General features: G+C 49.2%; 10 protein-coding genes across 10 annotated transcripts; 4 read left to right on the top strand and 6 right to left on the bottom strand.

Annotated features, from left to right (window-relative positions):
- Positions 1-138: 138 nt before the first annotated feature.
- F5147DRAFT_779085 (uncharacterized protein) lies at positions 139-1,422 on the top strand (the record flags this gene model as incomplete). Its single annotated transcript, XM_041442242.1, has 2 exons — positions 139-215; positions 267-1,422. 2 exons carry the CDS (start codon positions 139-141, stop codon positions 1,420-1,422), a joined length of 1,233 nt encoding a protein of 410 aa, XP_041287477.1.
- A 105-nt stretch (positions 1,423-1,527) lies between these two features.
- F5147DRAFT_417061 (uncharacterized protein) lies at positions 1,528-1,909 on the bottom strand. The gene has a single exon (XM_041429717.1). It carries the CDS (start codon positions 1,845-1,847, stop codon positions 1,599-1,601), a length of 249 nt encoding a protein of 82 aa, XP_041287476.1. The 5' UTR covers positions 1,848-1,909; the 3' UTR covers positions 1,528-1,598.
- Positions 1,910-2,014: 105 nt separating this feature from the next.
- F5147DRAFT_840366 (uncharacterized protein) lies at positions 2,015-4,120 on the top strand. Its single transcript, XM_041444286.1, has 12 exons — positions 2,015-2,123; positions 2,189-2,264; positions 2,327-2,416; positions 2,469-2,491; positions 2,552-2,585; positions 2,639-2,708; positions 2,765-2,809; positions 2,864-2,936; positions 2,994-3,051; positions 3,102-3,249; positions 3,309-3,566; positions 3,619-4,120. Exons 4-12 carry the CDS (start codon positions 2,473-2,475, stop codon positions 3,874-3,876), a joined length of 963 nt encoding a protein of 320 aa, XP_041287475.1. The 5' UTR covers positions 2,015-2,123; positions 2,189-2,264; positions 2,327-2,416; positions 2,469-2,472; the 3' UTR covers positions 3,877-4,120.
- A 761-nt stretch (positions 4,121-4,881) lies between these two features.
- F5147DRAFT_779083 (uncharacterized protein) lies at positions 4,882-5,859 on the top strand (the record flags this gene model as incomplete). The annotated part of the gene is made up of 2 exons (XM_041442241.1): positions 4,882-4,958; positions 5,010-5,859. The coding sequence occupies 2 exons, from the start codon at positions 4,882-4,884 to the stop codon at positions 5,857-5,859; spliced, it is 927 nt and encodes a 308-aa protein (XP_041287474.1).
- A 555-nt stretch (positions 5,860-6,414) lies between these two features.
- Positions 6,415-7,968, bottom strand: F5147DRAFT_416981 (uncharacterized protein). Its single transcript, XM_041429716.1, has 3 exons — positions 7,830-7,968; positions 7,686-7,765; positions 6,415-7,632 (listed from the first exon to the last, which is right to left on the bottom strand). Exons 2-3 carry the CDS (start codon positions 7,709-7,711, stop codon positions 6,456-6,458), a joined length of 1,203 nt encoding a protein of 400 aa, XP_041287473.1. The 5' UTR covers positions 7,712-7,765; positions 7,830-7,968; the 3' UTR covers positions 6,415-6,455.
- A 104-nt stretch (positions 7,969-8,072) lies between these two features.
- F5147DRAFT_585109 (uncharacterized protein) lies at positions 8,073-10,770 on the bottom strand (the record flags this gene model as incomplete). The annotated part of the gene is made up of 3 exons (XM_041431837.1): positions 8,073-8,165; positions 8,278-9,924; positions 9,982-10,770. The coding sequence occupies 3 exons, from the start codon at positions 10,768-10,770 to the stop codon at positions 8,073-8,075; spliced, it is 2,529 nt and encodes an 842-aa protein (XP_041287472.1).
- A 430-nt stretch (positions 10,771-11,200) lies between these two features.
- On the top strand, positions 11,201-12,953 carry F5147DRAFT_416925 (uncharacterized protein). Its single transcript, XM_041429715.1, has one exon. The coding sequence runs from the start codon at positions 11,649-11,651 to the stop codon at positions 12,621-12,623; it is 975 nt and encodes a 324-aa protein (XP_041287471.1). The 5' UTR covers positions 11,201-11,648; the 3' UTR covers positions 12,624-12,953.
- A 1,093-nt stretch (positions 12,954-14,046) lies between these two features.
- F5147DRAFT_719915 (uncharacterized protein) lies at positions 14,047-15,029 on the bottom strand. The gene is made up of 2 exons (XM_041438792.1): positions 14,932-15,029; positions 14,047-14,870 (listed from the first exon to the last, which is right to left on the bottom strand). Exon 2 carries the CDS (start codon positions 14,694-14,696, stop codon positions 14,118-14,120), a length of 579 nt encoding a protein of 192 aa, XP_041287470.1. The 5' UTR covers positions 14,697-14,870; positions 14,932-15,029; the 3' UTR covers positions 14,047-14,117.
- A 1,134-nt stretch (positions 15,030-16,163) lies between these two features.
- Positions 16,164-16,964, bottom strand: F5147DRAFT_657230 (uncharacterized protein; the record flags this gene model as incomplete). The annotated part of the gene is made up of 2 exons (XM_041434238.1): positions 16,164-16,803; positions 16,870-16,964. The coding sequence occupies 2 exons, from the start codon at positions 16,962-16,964 to the stop codon at positions 16,164-16,166; spliced, it is 735 nt and encodes a 244-aa protein (XP_041287469.1).
- An 864-nt stretch (positions 16,965-17,828) lies between these two features.
- F5147DRAFT_755189 (uncharacterized protein) lies at positions 17,829-18,967 on the bottom strand (the record flags this gene model as incomplete). Its single annotated transcript, XM_041440323.1, has 2 exons — positions 18,531-18,967; positions 17,829-18,468 (listed from the first exon to the last, which is right to left on the bottom strand). The coding sequence occupies exons 1-2, from the start codon at positions 18,605-18,607 to the stop codon at positions 17,829-17,831; spliced, it is 717 nt and encodes a 238-aa protein (XP_041287468.1). The 5' UTR covers positions 18,608-18,967.
- Between the last annotated feature and the right edge of the window lie 226 nt (positions 18,968-19,193).

Here is a 19,193-nt window from a genome sequence, read left to right as displayed (position 1 = left end):
ACTAACTTCACCATGTTACAGCCTATTGTTTTTGAAAACTTCGTACACTCTCATTCAGCTATTAACTTCTCATTCTCACATACCTCCACCCGCCGTTTATTTCCAAATTTTTACGAGCCTCACTCATTTAAGACTATCATGCGCTTTGCTGCCCTTGTTGCTCTCGCCGTCGTAGCCTCGACCGTCCCAAGTCTTGCAGCGCCTGCCCCATACTCGTACGTTCCTCGAAAACAATCATTGAGTAGACCCACTGAATGCATTTGCAGTCTCCATCGAATCACTTCCAGACAGGATACATCGTCAACGGATGACAATACGGTCGTCGATACATCTGTACGCAACGGTTTCGCCACTCCCCGGATAGGGACAGTGATCCTGCCAGGGGAAAGTCTGTCGCTTGGTTCCAAACGTGACACTACCTCCGATATCGTTCAAGCCATCGCAGCAGCGTTAAACAACTTGCCCTTCGCAAGGAAGCGCGATATCACTGCAGACGTCACTGCCGCGCTCCAGGCTATCCTGCAAGAAGGTAGCTCTGTGCTGAGCAATATTAGCGTCAAACGTGACGTTACCTCCGATATCGTTCAAGCTATCGCAGCAGCGTTAAACGACTTGCCCTCCGCAAGGAAGCGCGATATCACTGCAGACATCACTGCCGCGCTCCAGGCTATCCTGCAAGAAGGTAGCTCTGTGCTGAGCAATATTAGCGTCAAACGTGACATTACCTCCGATATCGTTCAAGCCATCGCAGCAGCGTTAAACGACTTGCCCTCCGCAAGGAAGCGCGATATCACTGCAGACATCACTGCAGCGCTCCAGGCTATCCTGCAAGGAGGTAGCTCTGTGTTGAGCGATATCAACGTCAAACGTGACGCGGACTCCATCCTTCCCGTCGAAGAGCGCAGCACTGCGTCTACCTGGCTCAAAGATATCGGGAGTGTCATCAGCCTGGGAGCAGGTGTCAATGAGATTGTGAACGTCTTTGATGGCAGCAACAGCACTAAGCGGGACTTGGACCAAACTCCTGACGGAGCTGATGTCAATGGAGCTTTGGGTGGACCAACCTACCAATTCGAAGACCGCAGCTTTACGATCCCCTCTAGCGTCTCAAGCATTTTAGGGAAGACGGCGGGGATTGTTAGTGCGGGAGGTACTATTGCGACAATACTGTCTGACCTTGATGGAAGCAGCAACAGTACAAAGCGCGAGCTTGACACGGACTTGGGACACACTGATGACCAGAAGCGCGCCTCCTCTGATATCGAAAGCATTCTCCAGCAGATCATAGTTGCTTTGGAGGGTGCTGAGGACGCATTAAATAGCACTTCTACCTCTACCTCCACCAAGCGGTCTACGAGTTATAACGATTTTTTCGGCCTTACAGATATCATTACCCCAGAGCAACTTGACGAGCTTAGCTAATTCATATCACGCATAGTATTTTGTGGTGCATACAATGGACGGTAGTTTCGATAGTTGTCTGCAGCCCATAATGATAATGATACAGGCTATAATATTTGGTATATGACAGACAGGCATGTTCACAAGAGATCGTACGAAAGGAACGGAACCACCTATTGTGACTTCATTTTGATTGATCAATCTGTGAGGAACGTACGAGGAAGTGCTGCAAGACTTGGGACGGTCGAGGCTACAACGACAGTGAGGGCTACAGGGGCAGCAAAGCGCCTGATGGTCTTAAGGTCTTGAATGAGTGGGCTCATAGAAATTCGGAAATCAACGGCGAGTCGAGGTTTGTGAAAATACGAAGTTAATGGGTGAATGAGAGTCAAACACAACAGGCTGTAAGATGGTGGGGTCAGTAGAAGGCGCCCCCAAATGAGCATACTGCCTGCACCTGGGTGAGCCGTGAAAGCGAAGGAAGTAGGAGTATATGATAGCCTTCATGGTGAAGCAGTGGTGTTCTCGGATGGGTTGATCGGTTTTAGTTCCAAGTGGCTGTGTCGAATTTCATAATCTGCAATTCGGGACACAGTGGCAGCGGCTTGGTCCAGGTGGTAAGTGTTTTTCCATTCGAGGACCATGCCAGGCACCTAAAATAACCCACTGGACATCGAGACTCGGGTGAAAAAGGCGCTCTATTTTACAATCTGGATATATAGGTATGTACAGCTTATGCGACGGATTCCCTTATCAATTGAGCCTCTAACTAAGCTCTTCAATTCAGATTCAATCACAACTAGTACACCGCGACGATTCGAAACAATGTCACACTCCTTCACCAGGACCTTGAACTTCCAGTGGTGAGTATCTTTGTGATCCTACTCTACCTAAATTTCTCACCCGACTCGCCATCGTTTTGCAGCAACAACCTCGACCGGGAGGCGACGATCACGCTCGCTTAGCATTGCGACCTGCCAGGGTTATACAAGGACACTTTCTCGATAGTTTAGAAGTAAGCGGGCCTATTTTCGCCTGGGACAATTTCTGACTTCGCAATTTTTCAGGGTCATGAAATTTGGGAAGATGGGTGAGTGTTCGCGTCCTTTTACTGCCAAGTTGCTAACTCATATATAATCCTTCTCTCCAGGTCCATACAGGTATCGTGCGACTTACACGGACCAGTAAGATGATCAACGAGAACAATAGTCATGAAATTCGCTTATTTGGTGTATAGGCTTGCTTTCTCTACAACCCAGGCCTCGGATGAGAGGATATTCAGCACTGGAACCTCCGTCAAGATCGATGTGAGCGACTATCATCTACCCTGTTATTTCTAGCACCAATGCAAGCCGTGATGCAGCACGGCCATAAGGCAACCCTGACAAAAGACAAAGATCATTTCTCTGTAAGTCTGGCTCCCGTTGATGGTTATCTCAACTATGACGAATATCTCGTGTAGCCCTCTCAGACGGGAACCTCCGGCGTCGTGCAGGTCTTTAACAACACTGGGACCGTTCAAGATCTCGCATTTGGTTTGTGACTCATCATTGTCTCCTCTTCTTTCACCTGAGTGTATTGTCCACTTCTAGGCTTCATTGACAATGGAGAGTTAATGCCCACGCCCACACTCTACTTCCCCAATGTTGAGTATGACATGTTTACTCTATTTCTCCTTCGGAGTACTCATAATGCGAAAGGAAAGATAATAGTTGCACGGCAAAGTTCACCCCGGTCCTGCGTGCCTACATCACGTCAGACTATCAAGAGGCCGAAATCTTCCTAGGTCGATGCAACACCCTCTGGTCGCAAGACCTCACTGCGCTTACCGAGAACACGACTTGGAGCGTGACGCGGCCACTGGACAGTACACGATTAGGATACCTGGACTGGCAAGCCAATGTCAGGTTGACAATAAGCTGGAGGGGCCTCAAACCTTCGAGACAAAGCAGGAGGTTGCAATTGCCTTTGACAAGATTGAGGACCCTGAGCCAACTGGAAGGGACATCATGCAGGGCATCCATAACCTCGGCAGGAGATTAGATCTCCTTGTTACAAATGAACGGGTGGATGCGTTGGATGCAAGAGTGGGTATGGTGGAGGAGATCTTCGGTCGACGTTTGACAGCATTGGAGCAACACCTCAATGCCTCGGATGTCGTGGAGGTCGATGTTGTCGTGGCTCGGACATCTGACTATTTCACTCCGGGACCTCAAGGATGATTTGGCTGCACATCGTCCTTCCACCAACACCACTGCTTACGCCCCTCTCCACCACCCGAATGCGCACCTCCCACTACGGCTGGCCCATAATGCTGGTGGTGATGAAGACCCAGGCATCTCGACCATCGGCAGGCAGTGGATTCATGCATGGGATCCGTCTGCTATAATGGGCACGCAAGGTCATGTTGGGATGTCAGCATATGCTGCGCATATTGCTGATACTCCCGACACCTCCCTTCTACCTACTAGCTGATTTAGTTACCTCATCTTGAGCCATATCTGACGAATAAATATTTGTCAGATCCAGATAATATTTGACCAGCGTCATGTAATTGTTTACTATGTTTTCCTTTTCTTACTTCGATTTCCCCATGACCAGTTACATATCATCAGTGAATCACAAATTCTTCCACGGAAAGTACGAAATGGCATTAATGGTACTGACATGACAGCGAGCCACGGACTTCGTAGTTCCGCCACAAGAGTCACAGCAAATAGTGGCTGCAAAAGTATACACCGTCTCCAGTCACTCACAGTTCTACAGTACGCCGTACATGGAGTTATACCGGAGGATGCAGATGAACCACCTTGTAGTGGCATGTCACAAACCTTTGAGCGGTCTCTATTGACTCATCTGGACTCTGACTCCACAGTGCACTTAAGCGGTGTCCAGTAGATTACTTTTCTGCAGATGCTGGTTACCCGCCCGTCCCCGCTATGTCGGACAGTTCATCAAGTTTCCCATGTCCGGCGCCCCATTTCAAGTTTCACCCATGCCGTATCAAGGCCGGGTCAATATAGGCTCAGTGCCGCGTCAACATTTTAGCATCCTAAAGCGGATGTCCATCTTCAAACTACTCATCATTCGATGGAAGTCAAGGCATCAACGCAGCACAGGTAAGTTTCAAGGAGTGTATCCAACTACTGAAACGCGTAGGACCCTATGACCTGTGGGGGGAGGCACAACCTGATGCGTCAGCTATGATCTTCTCCTGTTTAAAAGGCGTGCACTTCAGCTGCTAACTCCTCAGCCCTCTTACTTCCTTCGCTTTCACGGCTCACCCAGGTGCAGGCAGTACGTTCATTCTATCCCATCCGATTGCCTTCTACTAACTTCACCATGTTACAGCCTATTGTTTTTGAAAACTTCGTACACTCTCATTCAGCTACTATTAACTTCTCATTCTCACATACCTCGACCCGCCGCTGATTTCCAAATTTCTACGAGCCTCACTCATTCAAGACCTTCAAGACCATCATGCGCTTTGCTGCCCTTGTCGCTCTCGCCGCCGTAGCCTCAACCGTCCCAAGTCTTGCAGCGCCTGCCCCATACTCGTACGTTCCTCGCAGACAATCGTCGAGCAGACCCACTGAATGCATTCGCAGTCTCCATCGAATCACTTCCAGACAGGATACAGCGTCAACGGATGACAATACGGTCGTCGATACATTTGTACGCAACGGTTTCGCCACTCCCCGGATAGGGACAGTGATCCTGCCAGGGGAAAGTCTGTCGCTTGGTTCCAAACGTGACACTACCTCCGATATCGTTCAAGCCATCGCAGCAGCGTTAAACAACTTGCCCTTCGCAAGGAAGCGCGATATCACTGCAGACGTCACTGCAGCGCTCCAGGCTATCCTGCAAGAAGGTAGCTCTGTGTTGAGCGATATTAACGTCAAACGTGAAGCGGACTCTATCCTTCCCGTCGAGGAGCGCAGCACTGCGTCTACCTGGCTCAAAGATATCGGGAGTGTCATTAGCCTGGGATCAGGTGTTAATGAGATTGTGAACGCCTTTGATGGCAGCAACAGCACTAAGCGGGACTTGGACCAAACTCCTGACGGAGCTGATGTCAATGGAGCTTTGGGTGGACCAGCCTACCAATTCGAAGACCGCAGCTTTACGATCCCCTCTAGCGTCTCAAGCATTTTAGGGAAGACGGCGGGGATTGTTAGTGCGGGAGGTACTATTGCGACAATACTGTCTGACCTTGATGGAAGCAGCAACAGTACGAAGCGCGAGCTTGACACGGACTTGGGACGCGCTGATGACCAGAAGCGCGCCTCCTCTGATATCGAAAGCATTCTCCAGCAGATCACAGTTGCTTTGGAGGGTGCTGAGGACGCATTAAATAGCACTTCTACCTCTACCTCCACCAAGCGGTCTACGAGTGATGACGATTTTTTCGGCCTTACAGATATCATTACCCCAGAGCAACTTGACGAGCTTAGCTAATTCATATCACGCATAGTATTTTGTGGTGCATACAATGGACGGTAGTTTCGATACTTGTCAGCCCATAATGATAACAATCCAGGCATGTTCACAAGAGATTGTATGGGAAATCACGTACGAACAGAAGGGAACCACCTACTGCAACTTCATATCGATTGATCATGCTATAACGTACCAGCTGACAGGGATAAACACCAGAAGGCTTTTGCGGCGATGGCGGGTTGGAACTAGATTATGAGCGCTTGGCAAAATACGGGGTCTTCTCGATCCCTGATGACGTTCCCTGCTGTGCATGGCTGTACATAAAACGTACGAACGACGCTCAGCGTGCAACTGTATAGGGAGAAAATACGTATGTAACTTAATTCTTGAAGACATCATGCGTGTGCATGATCAAACACTAGTACTTACTGTATGTACAAATCTGCAGTTGTATCATAGTATATGAAGTAAAAATCGATTCCACAGAACCCACCATGCATTTTCTGATCTTGTAGTCCGACGTGTGCCATAAAGGTCCAATTGAAAACGCCACTTTAGCATCCTGTCCTCCATGACCAACAATCCCAACGGGATGAAATTCGCCATCCTTTTTGTCAGTGTGCCCTATATTTGCCGTCCCCACCACTATGCGTTTCAAGGAATGGATGGATTTGTGACCATCCATGGCCAATAAAAGTATTCAGCACGAGTTTCTGGAGGCCTGGCCATATCTGATCTGCAGATACTTGTCGTACAGCCTCGAGTAACGAGGAAGCAGCCCACGGCCCTGTCAAATTGAGGTGTGTAACACCGGGAAACATTAATGCAAGAGTGACGATCAACGAGGAAAAACGCGCGTCATCGATGCGATGGATGCCTAGGGTGCGGAGGGTGGGGTACTGGTGATTGCCAGTGAACGACTGATATGAAGGAATGTCGACCACGAGACCGTAGGTTACCAATGAAGCGAGGAAAGGAAATGAGGCGAAAACACGCATGAAATCGTTGAAAGTCATAATTACAATCTCTGATGGTATATCTTTTGTGAGGACTAGAGTTGTGATTGTCGAGTTGCAGGCATTTATGGCAGGCTGTATCTTCATGTTGGTAACCTCAAGGGTAGAAAGCCTTGGAGTACAAGGCTCGTCGAAAAAGAGGGCCCGCGACCAAAGGTGGACTTGCATCTCAGAACCATATAGCCTCACACATTCGAGGGATGGTAGATATGTTCCGTAACGCGTAAAATAAAGAAAAACAAAAGAGAACATCGGTTCCACCAGTCCAGACCGAAGAGTGAGTGAGCGCCACCGACTTGCATAACGGAGAATGATGTTCAGTTGAACAAGTAACGACTGTGGTGCAGCTCTGGAGAACGGCGTTGGCCAAGGACATATGTCGATATCAATAGGCATATCCAAAGAACGATGAACACGCGTTAGAAGGAATGATGGTGTTTCCTCCGGGCACACAGAGATATGGGTCCATAGTGACGGATTAGAGATGACTATAGTTCGCCATCGCATGGACACATGCGACACCGTCTTCTCCAAACTGTCGCCTCTCCCATCTGTCTTCGTCTCACCGCCGTGCTTTATTATTTCCACGAGGATCTCGTCTGGGAGACGGAAGAGTGGAGCAAGGTCATTCTGATGCTCCCCTCCTTTCCTCGAGCACGAACGAGCAAGAGGTACTTGAATGCCCTCGGCGGGTTGCTGGCATCCTTGTGCCTCTTGTCCACTCAAATCCATGGCTTCGAAGGTTGTTTCTGATGTGTGTTCCGTATCTCCCAAGCTACGCGCCCGAGTTGTTAGGATGTTTAAGATGACATGCATCCATGAACCCACCTTGGGTCTGCAATCTGTCCCACCATGATCGTGCTGGGCCTAGACTGTATACTTTGATGAAATATATAGACAAGTCAGTCCTATTGTCGATAGATTAGTACTTTAGTGTCTAGCTAGCATGGAATAAGAAACAGCGGGACGCACCCTCAGTTGCGTGTAACGGACTGACAATAAAAGGAAAGACAGACGAGAACCGGTACTTATATGTCAAAGACCTCCCATTGTATGGTTGGTATTCTGTTTTCTGTACTCCGCCTGTCGCGTGGTCACGTGAAGAAACATTAAAAAAATCGGCATCCGTATTGAAACCAAGCTTAAGGTATGTGTGAGATGTAGTCCCACATTACCTCCCATTATTACAGGGCGAATCCTTGTACTGAATAGGTATCACTGTTGAAACGCGTTCCACGCCTCATTCAAAGCACCGAACACCCCATTGGCGATCATCCTCTGTTCAACAGTGGTATTTTGCGCGTTCAGCTACAGGAGATATGGTCAGCTTTCGTGATCTAGGCCAAGAAAACGGTAGATGTGACAAAGACAACATATCGATATCTGACGGGACCCAGGAACTGTCATAATAATAACTGACCTTGTCTGGATGTACACGCGCAATGGCACGCGTGTAACGAGACTTTACTTGAGCATTCGACACAAGCTCATGCATCCCCACTTTCTGCCATTTCAGCTCTGGCCATAACACCAAGTCGAGGCTAGCAATCAATGCACGGATGTTAGCTTCTTTCCCGCCTTTCCATGCTATCAACCGAGCATCAACAGAGTCCTTGAGTTCATGCCGCTGATTATCTTCGGCTTCAGCTGCACTGGTCGCAGCACGCAAAGCCTTGAGCGCCCCCGAGTCGAAATGCGTTGGCGCGGGCTTGACCGATGGGGCTTTGGGCTTTGGCTTGGGTTTTGGTACGGGGGCGTCCTCGTCAACATTGGAATTGAGCATCCGTCTGCATCGTCCAGCTCCACGCGCGCCTTCGGCACGTATATTCGATGGCGCCCATGCAGCCCCCGCAACTGATTCCCAGTCTTTCCTTGCATCCTCCCACTTCTCTCTCCCCTCATAGGCTTCTGCACGTCTTCGCCAAGCTTTCACAAGGGCATCCCCTAAATCTACCCCCTCGATAACGCCTCTGTCATCACCGACTATCTCTATCACGCTTGCACAGTCTTCTATTGCGCTACGGGTCTCACCTGTCTTGAGCCTTGCGAGCGCACGGTTGTTGTACAGCGGAACGAGGAGGATGTGTGAGGCTGGTAGTGTAGCAATGGCAAGAGAATAAGCTGATTCTGCATTTGCATACTGCCCGAGTTTATATGCTGACGTGCCCGTGGCTTTGTGTGAAGCAGATGTTGAGAGGGCTGAAGACGATGCGGGAACCAGTACACGTTGTGGCTTCGGAGGTGAGGGAACAGGAGTAGGATGGGAAGGAGCTGCGGGAGGCTGAGGCTGTGGTGTTGGGCGACCACGTCGGAATGGAGACTGATAAACGGGGGCCTCAGATGAGAGAAGATCCACTTCTTTCGGTTGAGACTGCGATGGCAATTCGACAGGCTGTGAGGGAGGTTGTCTAGTGGGCCCATCTTGTCTTAATCGTCTAGTCGGAGGGGGGGTTTGATCGTCATCCTTGAACCCATCAGTCACTCTCCTATCCTGTTGCTCTACACCAGCTCTGTCCGGTACTTCGTCCGATATCCAACGCGGTCTCCCATCTCCTCGTTTGGTCCCTGCCCCAGCTCGAGCCACAGCCGCACGTTCTTCATATATCCGCTGTGCTTTCTCCTTGCTCTCCTTCCAGAAAGCATTTGCGCGATTAAGAACGCTTATACCGATTTCACTAGCTTGTGCGATAATCTTCTCCGCTTGCACGTTAAGATCTGGAGATTGATGTGTTTCTGGTTCGGTACTACGCAGTACTTCTCGGTCTCGGTCTCGGTTTGAGCTAATACGCTGATTTGGTGGGCGTCGTGGGGGCGGTCGAACTTCGTAGTCATGCGACGATGGAGGTGGGGTGGAGGAATTACCAGCACCATTTGCGAGTAGAGTCTCTAAAGCGGCTTGTACATCGAGACCGGTATCCGTAGCTGCAAGCGCTATACGCGCTTGTTGGGGAGAGAATCCCATTTCTACAATTTGCCCGACGATGTGAGGAGGTGGTGAGACAGGTCTTGATGAAAGACGCTGCAATTGTGGAGCTTGAGGCGATGGTGTAGCACGAGTCGATTGATTCTGCCCGATCAATGAACGATGAGTGCAAATCGACAGGGGAACTTTAGTGCGACATACGTGTGAAGACGGTTTGACTGCATCGACTGGTCGTGCCAGGTCACCCAAGATGTCATCATTACCATCATCGGAGTGGGCCTCCAAAAGGCCATCCTCACGATTACCAAAGTCAAAGTCACCAGGTGTACGTGAGCGAGGAGGGATTGGGGAATTAGAGGAAGAATGAGAAGATGATTCAAAATCATCAAGGTCCCAGAGCGTTCCTGCAGGCTTTGTTTGAGAAGTAGACTGTGGTTGAGGAGCTGTGGAGTCAGGTAAAGTCCAATCATTATCTCCCACTGGTGATTTCACGATAGTGGCTGAAGAAGATGCAAACGCAGAGAAATCAAAGTCGACCTGTGGTGAACGAGAGGGTGAAGGATGTGAAGGTGTCGACTGTCGTGCAAGAGAATCAAGCCCGTCCCAAGCAGATGGTAAGGGCGCAGTGGTCCTGGGAGGTGCCTGGGCTTGCTGTAACTTTGCTCTCTGAGCCGCTGCCGCGCGCTCAGCTATGGTCATGTTGGCGGTATTGTTATTTTTTCCATCCGCTAACGAGCCAGAAAAAAGACTACTGAATGCATCTACATTTCTCGCTCCACCTGCTGGCACAGGGTTTCGTGGCTGGGTGGTGGGACCGGTGACATGGGGGGAATGCGTGCGTGAGGCTGGTTGAGAAGCGGAAAGAATGGAGAATGTATCCTGGGACCGTTGAGGAATGGTTGTTCGTTGTTTGGCAGCCCCAAGTATCTGCGGAGATGTGGGATTGGACGGGGCAGATGAGCTCCAGAGGTCTGCGAATGAATCAGACATCTAAATTTCGAGCAAATCTGAAAGTTCTTTGTCTTCAAATCGTTCTCAAGATCAGCCACGAGTAGACCAGCTACGTTGAATCTATATGTGAAGTACTAGAAAAAGCAAGATTGGCAAATAGTCGAAGACAACTACCTGGAAGTAGATGAGACGATCGTTTTTGGCAGAAGCCACGTAGCGTAGTCAGCCGTTAATCATTCACATAAACTTGCCAGACTCCAACACAATTTGCGTACACCGAACAACCACAGTTGTCATCCACGCGCAGGTACTAATCATGATTAGAAGGGAGTCTAGACCACATTCCGGATGGCCTTGAGATGTCCACTTTTCTAAATCCGAGGATGCTTGGTCGTCGATTTGTTTTAGATCAAAGCAAGGTATGTGTCTATAGGCCTTTCAAGTTATAAATAATGATTAATATGATTATAGCAAATTTGTTTTGCTTTGTCTGGCCAGTAAAGATCCAGTCAAAGCTCAGTTCCGTGCATTCCAGGTGCCATCATAATTGCATCGTGGCAGGGTGGCTCATTCAAACCTTTATGACGGTTTTGGCATTCGAGAGGGCTGCTGCGTACATGCCTATGAGCATAGACCTCTCAAATTGAGCATTCTATTCGCTTGTCGCTTCGCTGGTGGTTATGCTTCCAGAGTCGTGTTCAGTGCCTGCGCTGCACAATAATCACGGTCAAACGCTCCCAGGGGCGCATCCACAGCCTCATCATTCCACAGATAATTTTGTCCATTGTACGTGCCAGTGGCTTTGCCATAGTCCACTTCCCAAAGCAAGCGAAGATTGGATGGCTATAAAGCTCTTACATCTAGCATGAGTAGTGAGTCACTGCCCCACTCAATTCTACGCCAAGCGCCCATACAATATGAACACTCACGTTCGCCAAAATCCTTTTTCAGAAGCCCATATGGGCATTACGAAATGTTTCTGCGGAAAATTGACGGTGGAAAATCACGATTTCTGCTTCTGCTCGCCGGAGTGTGCTCGCGCGGATGCCTTGACTGCTCTCGGGGGAGAAGATTCCCACTATCGGAAGGTCGTACGGAAGGCGTATGTCAGCTGTGGTGCTATTCCGCCTGTCATATACAGGCGCAAGGCAGGGGAGAAAACTCCGATTACGAAGCATGTCTCAGCCCTCCCCATCCCTCCGAGTCAACCTGCCAATCCAACGCATCAACAAAATATAGGTGCCCAGGATGGTTGGTCTGCCAAAAAAGAAAAAGTGTTCCCTACGCTGGCTCAAGTGACGACCGCCGTTCTTGCTCGAAAGGCAAAACAGGGAGGCGAAGCAGCAGCAGTCGAGACTTCGGTAAAAATTCCCCGAGTCGCCGCTCAGATATCCCTCGATGCGCTTCCCGTCCCCTCTCCCCCACCTATCCAACGAACTAGGCCAGGGCTTGACCGGGGCGCTCATAAATCACCGTTAACACAATTGCGTAGTGCGCCACGGCAAATTATGCCACTAAGAGTCGATGACAAATCTGCTGGCCTCAGAAGTCAACCATCGATCCTTCATCCGGTAGCCGAGGAAAGAGGGAGGAGGAACGGCAATGATGCTCCTCTTCCCCGAAAGCTTGATCTTCGCGCAGAAGAAAGGCCAATGTACCCACGCCTTCAACGACCAGTCCTTCCAAACACGACCACTGCAATCCGCCCTCCGGATAGCCTTCGCCGCTCGGCTTCATTCGCAGGTTGGCACAACCCAGCTGAACATTGCGATCATGTCTCAGAGGAGGGCGAATCTCTTGAGGAATTATACAACCAACTTAGGGATATCCGAGGTTGGATTAAGGGATGGGATGGAACGCTAGACTCCAACAAGAAGTTGCACGGGGTGTGATGGGGTAATCGCTAGGGAACTCGGGTCCCAAAGGAACCCGAAAGGTTTTTTTTTAATATGCATGTTTCAGTACAGTCGGCATGTATGTACCTAATGTTTCGTAGAGGTCCTAGCTTTGTTGTCTTGCAAACACTCACTGCAGCAACGGAGAATTAACCTGACAGGGTAGAGGTAGAAGTAGCAATAATAAACATACCATTAGGCAAATAGAGAAAGTAGAGCATCTCCTTTATATACTACTACTTCTAGGGATTCGCTCATGGCAGGCTTTCCTGAGCAATCAATCCCTTGACCTCTTCCAGTGCTCGATGTTTGCATAAGGCTCTCAACGCCGTCCCAGCCGCAGTGCTGTGACTAAGCCAAGCCAAAGTGCTGGAGGAATTGACCTTCACCAGATGGCCAACATGTATCGCACCCCCGACCAAATGAACGTAGCGCTTCACGCGTCACCGAAATTCTTTGGAAACCATACATTGCTACGGCCTGATTTTCTCGTGGTCTACAACAAAGAGAGTACAGATGATTAGATATTGTTGACACAGAATAAGAGTGTCTTATTTTGCATAGCCTGCAGAGCAGTATACAGCAGGATGGTTTCCGAAACTTTGTAGTGATGTACGTCTTCCGAGCCTACGACATTTGCCAGACCTAGGTCACTATCATGAGCAGCATGTGCATGAAAGCAGGCAAAACCACTGATGAGATCGATGAGACCTGCTGTACCCAACTACTCATCAAACTCAGCAGTTCTCAGCAAGGTAAAACTCCTTACCATGGTCATAATTCGCACACGCAGTTCACAGGCAATGAGCTACCGTCGCAATCACCGTCGCAGGCGCCGGGTGGAGGTGGCTCTCGTGAGGGGTATCAACAGATCAACTCAACACTTCATCGGCAACCGGCAGTACTGCACATGGATCGTTATTATCGCACTCCCAACACATTTGAAGGTCAAATCTAGGATTTGAACTCAACTGTTCACGCCTCATCTTTAATGTAGCGAGGATGAATCAAATCAACACATGTTTTCACAGGGGCAAACACAAATGATGGAAAGTACGCACTGGCACTTAGTAACAGTTACCCAGCAGCTCGACCTGGCGGTGTGACTATATGCGCTATAAATGAGTAATTTCGATCAGAAAAGCAACGTTAGCTAGTACTATTGATACCCATGAATAAGACAACGGACCAACTTGTAGCCTTGATGATAGCCGCAGGTTCGAGTCGTTCGACAGCACCTTTCCCTTGAACATGTGTCACTCATCAACAACGCCAGAGAACCGACATGATTTTGTACCAAAAGCTCACGCGCCGCGGCTCAAGCGTGCACGGCCGCTGGGACAGTTTGATATACCGACACCAGCCGAAGCAGCTTGAGCACCACATATTATAACTCCGAACGCCTTGTGCCGTTAACGTTGTCACACACGTGCACTGAGTCGTCAAAGCTTTACATAAAAATACCCGAGCTACCGTGACTACATTGGCTTCCTACAGATTTGTACCGCACTCCGCATTCACGTCTGCCAAGACACGCGCCCATCGCCCGCCATTCCAAGAATGAAGCTCACGGAGTTGTTCCTCATCAAATATTTTGTTCCACCACATCGTTCTGCAAGCCACCACCATATCCGCGAACGAGAAGGTGTCCCCCATAATCCACTTCCCGCCACTTTTCTGGTACCATTTATCGATTTCATCAAGACCCTTCCTAAATTCTTCCCACTGCTGCTGTGCGTTCTCTCCTGACACAGTTTCCCAGCGCGTTTCGCCGAGCAGCTCCAAGCGAGTCCGAATGAAGTACTCCCTGTTTGAATCGTTCATAATTTCGAGGGTCTTCGTCAAGATGAGCTTGACTACGTTTCCGTAGGCAACGCTGCAGTATGCAGGCTCGAATAACCCTATAAGAGCGTCGGCGCCGCGTGGTATGATTGGCTTCTCTGGATAGGTCTTGTCCAGGTACTCAGCGATCGCCAGCGACTCGGCGACGATGGATCCAGTGTTGGGATCCTTGATCACTGGAAGGGTGTACCTGTCCCCTTCCGTAGTTGAAGCACCAAGTGTTTTCATCGTCAAGGGAATATCCTTGAACTCTACCCAGACGACCGTATACGGGAGACCCTTGTATGCCAGGCAAAACCTAACGTCTGCATATCAGCAACATGCAGCAATCTAGCTCTGACCGCGCGACTTGCCTGGTCTTTGCAGGGTTTGGAGCCCATATATTGTTTGAGGCCTTGCTTGGTATGTCGTACAGTATGATGGGCTGCATTGGAAATCTGAAGGCTGACTTTGGTTGATGTAGCGTTGAACCCATGAATGTTGCATTATATACGTTTCTCTGCATGAGCTGTGAATTTTTTCTTCTCAATTCTCAATTCATTACCCGAATGAACAAATTCCGATGAATGATGCACAATGAGTAATTGGTGTCACGGCCATCCCACAATTCAACCTCGTGCTCGTTTAGTTAGCGTCTTTGCTCACGTACGTTGCTTAATAAAGCAAAGAGCTACCAATCATTTACCGACTCATCAACGCCACGACGCCGGGTCCCAAATATGCTCAAACTCACTGCCTTCGCCTTTACGTGGAGGCTTTCTTCGCACTGATGCCAGGACCACGACTAATATTGGTGCAGCTGTGACTAGCGAAAATTTCCCTCAAGAGCCATTGTGATGATCTCCATTTCCAACAGATCTACAAAGAACCCATCAAAGCTCTGGAACGTGGTTTTACGGCCGGCGGCAATCGTTCAGCCACTCTGGTCTCACTGGTGCATCCGTATGCTACTCATCCGCTGGCAAGGCGGTATCCGTTTCATAGTGGCAGCACTAGTGCCTAGTACGAGCTGGCTTGGCACCCTCTAACATCGCCAGCACTAAACACGAAGCCCAGGTCAAAAAGTTGCCAGCTTATGCGTTGTCTCGGCCACACTATACTATGTGCGCCCGGCCTGGTGTGCTACATGTACATGACGTGGCAAAGCCTCCGCCCATGGTCACTTGTTCACTCCAAATCCGACCTCAAAGTATATACTCCCAGCATTTTCCATGAGGCCTGCTCTAGCCAGATGCACCTGCAAGTTGGCAACCTGTGAGATACTCTGGATTCCGCCACAACATGTTTTTTTTATAGATTTCAACCAACCCTCCACGTTAACGGTGACTACAATTCCACAGAAACCAAATGGATTTGCCAATTTTTGGAGCATTCAGCTGTCCTGGATTTTATTGGTACACAGGAAGTACACAGTATTTTTGGTGTGAGAGCTTGTCATTCAAGTTTAGTCAAGGTGCCGTTTGCGGCGATTTATGCGTGGCTTGCTGCGATTTCATCATCGAACGTGTTTGGTTTTCTGACAGCTGAGCGCTGATCGATACTTCGGTGTGCTAGCAAACTTATTGCTGTATAACATGCGCATCGTCATCGTATGTACAGGCGAGGTCCAAAGGACTTCAACTGAGGCGACTTGTGAAGCATTTATTATCGTTTCCATGCCCCTGAATCGATTGATATATACATGCAAGTCTTCTCCTAAGACAATGTACACTCCTTCTCAACATCTGCAAGGACTTGGGTCCATTTCCCCCCATTCCAAGAACTGAACCTGACCCACTCATCCGCCTTCAGCACTCGTTTGTACGCCAGCAGCCAAGAAGCAACAATGATGTCTGCATACGAAAAAGTGTCGCCCATGATCCACTTTCCATCAGTTTTATGGTACCATTCGTACACAGTATTATGCGCCTTCTCTAGTAGCTCCCAGTCTGCGTCAGGGTTAACGTCCCAAGGCAACGGGACGTCCACCGTACGAGCTTTAATGAAGAACTTGACACTGGCGGGACTCAATATTTCTGTGCCGCGCACGAAGATAAGCTTGATAGCATGTTGAAGGAGGCTTAAATAGGCGGGTTCGAACGCGCATATAAGAGGTTCTGAACTGTTTGGGAAGATGGGCTTCTCGGGATATGTCTTGTCGAGGTAGGATGCAATTTCGAGGGAGTCCGTGATGAGAGCACCCGTGTTGGGATCGCTGAGGACGGGGACAGTATAGACTTCCGAGCCGTCCCGGCGTTTGTTTGGCTTTGCACCGATGGCCTTCGTAGCGATGGGGATGTCTGAGTATTCGACCCAGAGGGTCACGAATGGGAGATTCTTGTAGCTCAACACAAACCTGGGGCAAATAGACTTTGGTTAAACATTAAAGCTTCAAGTGACATGCATAACATGTATTACTGACCTTGTCTTGGCGGGGTTGGGTGAAAAGTGATTACCCGGTAGATTGGAGACGATATCATACAAAACAAGTGGAAGCATCGTGGAGTACTGGGACATGGGGTGTAAAGACAGCGTGAAGTGCTGCAGTGTAGTAATATCGAGACTTTTTTGCGGTGCACAAGGCTGAGCTTCCGATTCATTCGTTCGCTGAATCATCTAAGTTTGATTAGCGCATATGTCGGATGTACTGCATAATGACACATTAAAATTCCTCATGGAGAACGTGTGGGTAAAGACAACGCACCACGGTGAGTAATATTGCTGGAATTTTACCGCATCTTTACACATCAAGTCGTAACAGGCCAGCTTGAAGGTCGCCAAAGCCTGGTCGGATTTGCGGCAGCCTCAGGCTGACACTAAATCAAGCTGTGGCCAGTGAGAGTGAAAACAACAGCCGAGTCACAAATTCCTATACGTGTCAGCACATTTTCCCCGCAGTTTTCTTTTATTTCTCCTTGTGAATCCCGGATTCAGGGTGTGCATGAAGCGGGGTGATGTGACAGCTGGTTGCCATCTTGCAGGTCGCCGCACTATGCCATAGTACAAGACCAATTGAGGCCGCAGTCACGTGGAATCATGACATCATCGTATTAATAGACTCCTCGGACTCCGAGTTCATGAATATTTATACACTTAGTACTTGTTTCATCGGCCGCGCTGTTTCGATTTCGCCACGCGAGTCTGGCGGGCCGGCTTAAGCTTGGGATCAACACGACCGCCGTTGACCGGGACCCTAGGTCGTGCGCGTGAACGTTGGACCAGGGTCCCAAGGGCCTGTCGGCCCTTTCCATAGCTTAGTCAGCGCGTAGACCAGGTCTCTAGCATGTTGTCGCGTAGCTTCACCTCATTCCAGCTTGGGCTTATAGAATTCATCATTCTTCCAAGCTTCCCTGAAATAAATCATATAGTATACGTAGTCCTCTAAGCCAATTTACACTCCTTCTCAACATCTGCAAGGACTTGAGCCCATTTTCCCCCGTTCCAAGAACTGATCCTGGCCCATTCATCCTCCTTCAGAACTCGTTTGTACCACAGCAAATCACAGGCAACAATAATGTCTGCATGCGAAAAAGTGCCGCCCATGATCCACTTCCCATCAGTCTTCTGGTACCATTCGTACAGAGTATTGTACCCCTTCTCTAATAGCTCCCAGTCTGCATCACGGCTCACATCCCAGGGCAACGGGACGTACACCGAACGGGCTTTAGTGAAGAATTCGGCACTGGCAGGACTCAATATTTCTGTGCAACGTGCGTAGATGAACTTAACAGCAGGTCGAAGAAGGCTTGAAAGGGCGGAATCGAACGCGCGTATCAGGGGTTCTGAGTTGTTTGGGAAGACGAGCTTCTCGGGATATGTCTTGTCTAGGTAGGATGCGATCTCGAGGGAATCCGTGATGAGGGCACCGGTGTTAGGATCGCTGAGAACAGGGACGGTGTAGACGTCCGAACCGTCTGGGCGTTTGTTTGGCTTTGCGCCGATGGCCTTCATAGCGATGGGGATGTCCGAGTATTCAACCCAGAGGGTCACGAACGGAAGATCCTTGTAGCTCAAAATGAACCTGCGACACAGCATACTTTGGTCAGATATCAAACCTTGACATGCAGAACACGAAGTGCTAACCTCGGCTTTGCGGGGTTGGAAGACCAGTTTTTGCCTGGTAGCTTGGAGAGGATGTCATACAGGACAAGTGGCTGCATCGTGGAGTACTGTCACGGGTAATTTGATCTGCTGTGGCCAACCTTGAAACTCTTTTCAAGACTGGCCTTCATTCGTAAGCACCGAGTATATCTGAGCTGGTGTTGATCTTTGATGGCATGCTAGTCCACATTGGGCGGAGGGTATTGTCAGCATCTGTGGAATCATCAGGAAGAACTGGCAGTTCACGTCAAGTCAGATCAGATACCCGGAGTCCCGGACACAGCCAGTGATAGTGCTTGGTCAACTCCCAACAGCCCATGACACATAAAGAAGGCAGTGACCATTCCTACAGTAGCTTGTAGCTGTGCATTTTACAAGGACGTCAAGTGCTAGTGATGACGCCCTTTATGGTGATGGTGGTTTGAGTTTATTAGCAATACCTGTCAAAGGAATGTATCATTTGGCATTTCAAATCTCCCCTACACGCGCAAGTCTTTAAGAATTCTGAAGCACTTCTTTCTCAACATTTGCAAGGACTTCAGCCTATTCCCCCCCATTCCAAGAACTGATCCTAGGCCCGACTCATTTATCCTCCTTTAGGTCATTTGTACACCAGTAGCCAAGAAGAAGCAACAGTGACGTCTG

Source organism: Suillus discolor (assembly GCF_016758755.1).
Source record: "Suillus discolor strain FC423 chromosome Unknown F5147scaffold_80, whole genome shotgun sequence".
In the NCBI taxonomy this organism is placed as follows: domain Eukaryota; kingdom Fungi; phylum Basidiomycota; class Agaricomycetes; order Boletales; family Suillaceae; genus Suillus; species Suillus discolor.
This window is presented reverse-complemented; position numbering and strand designations above follow the sequence as displayed.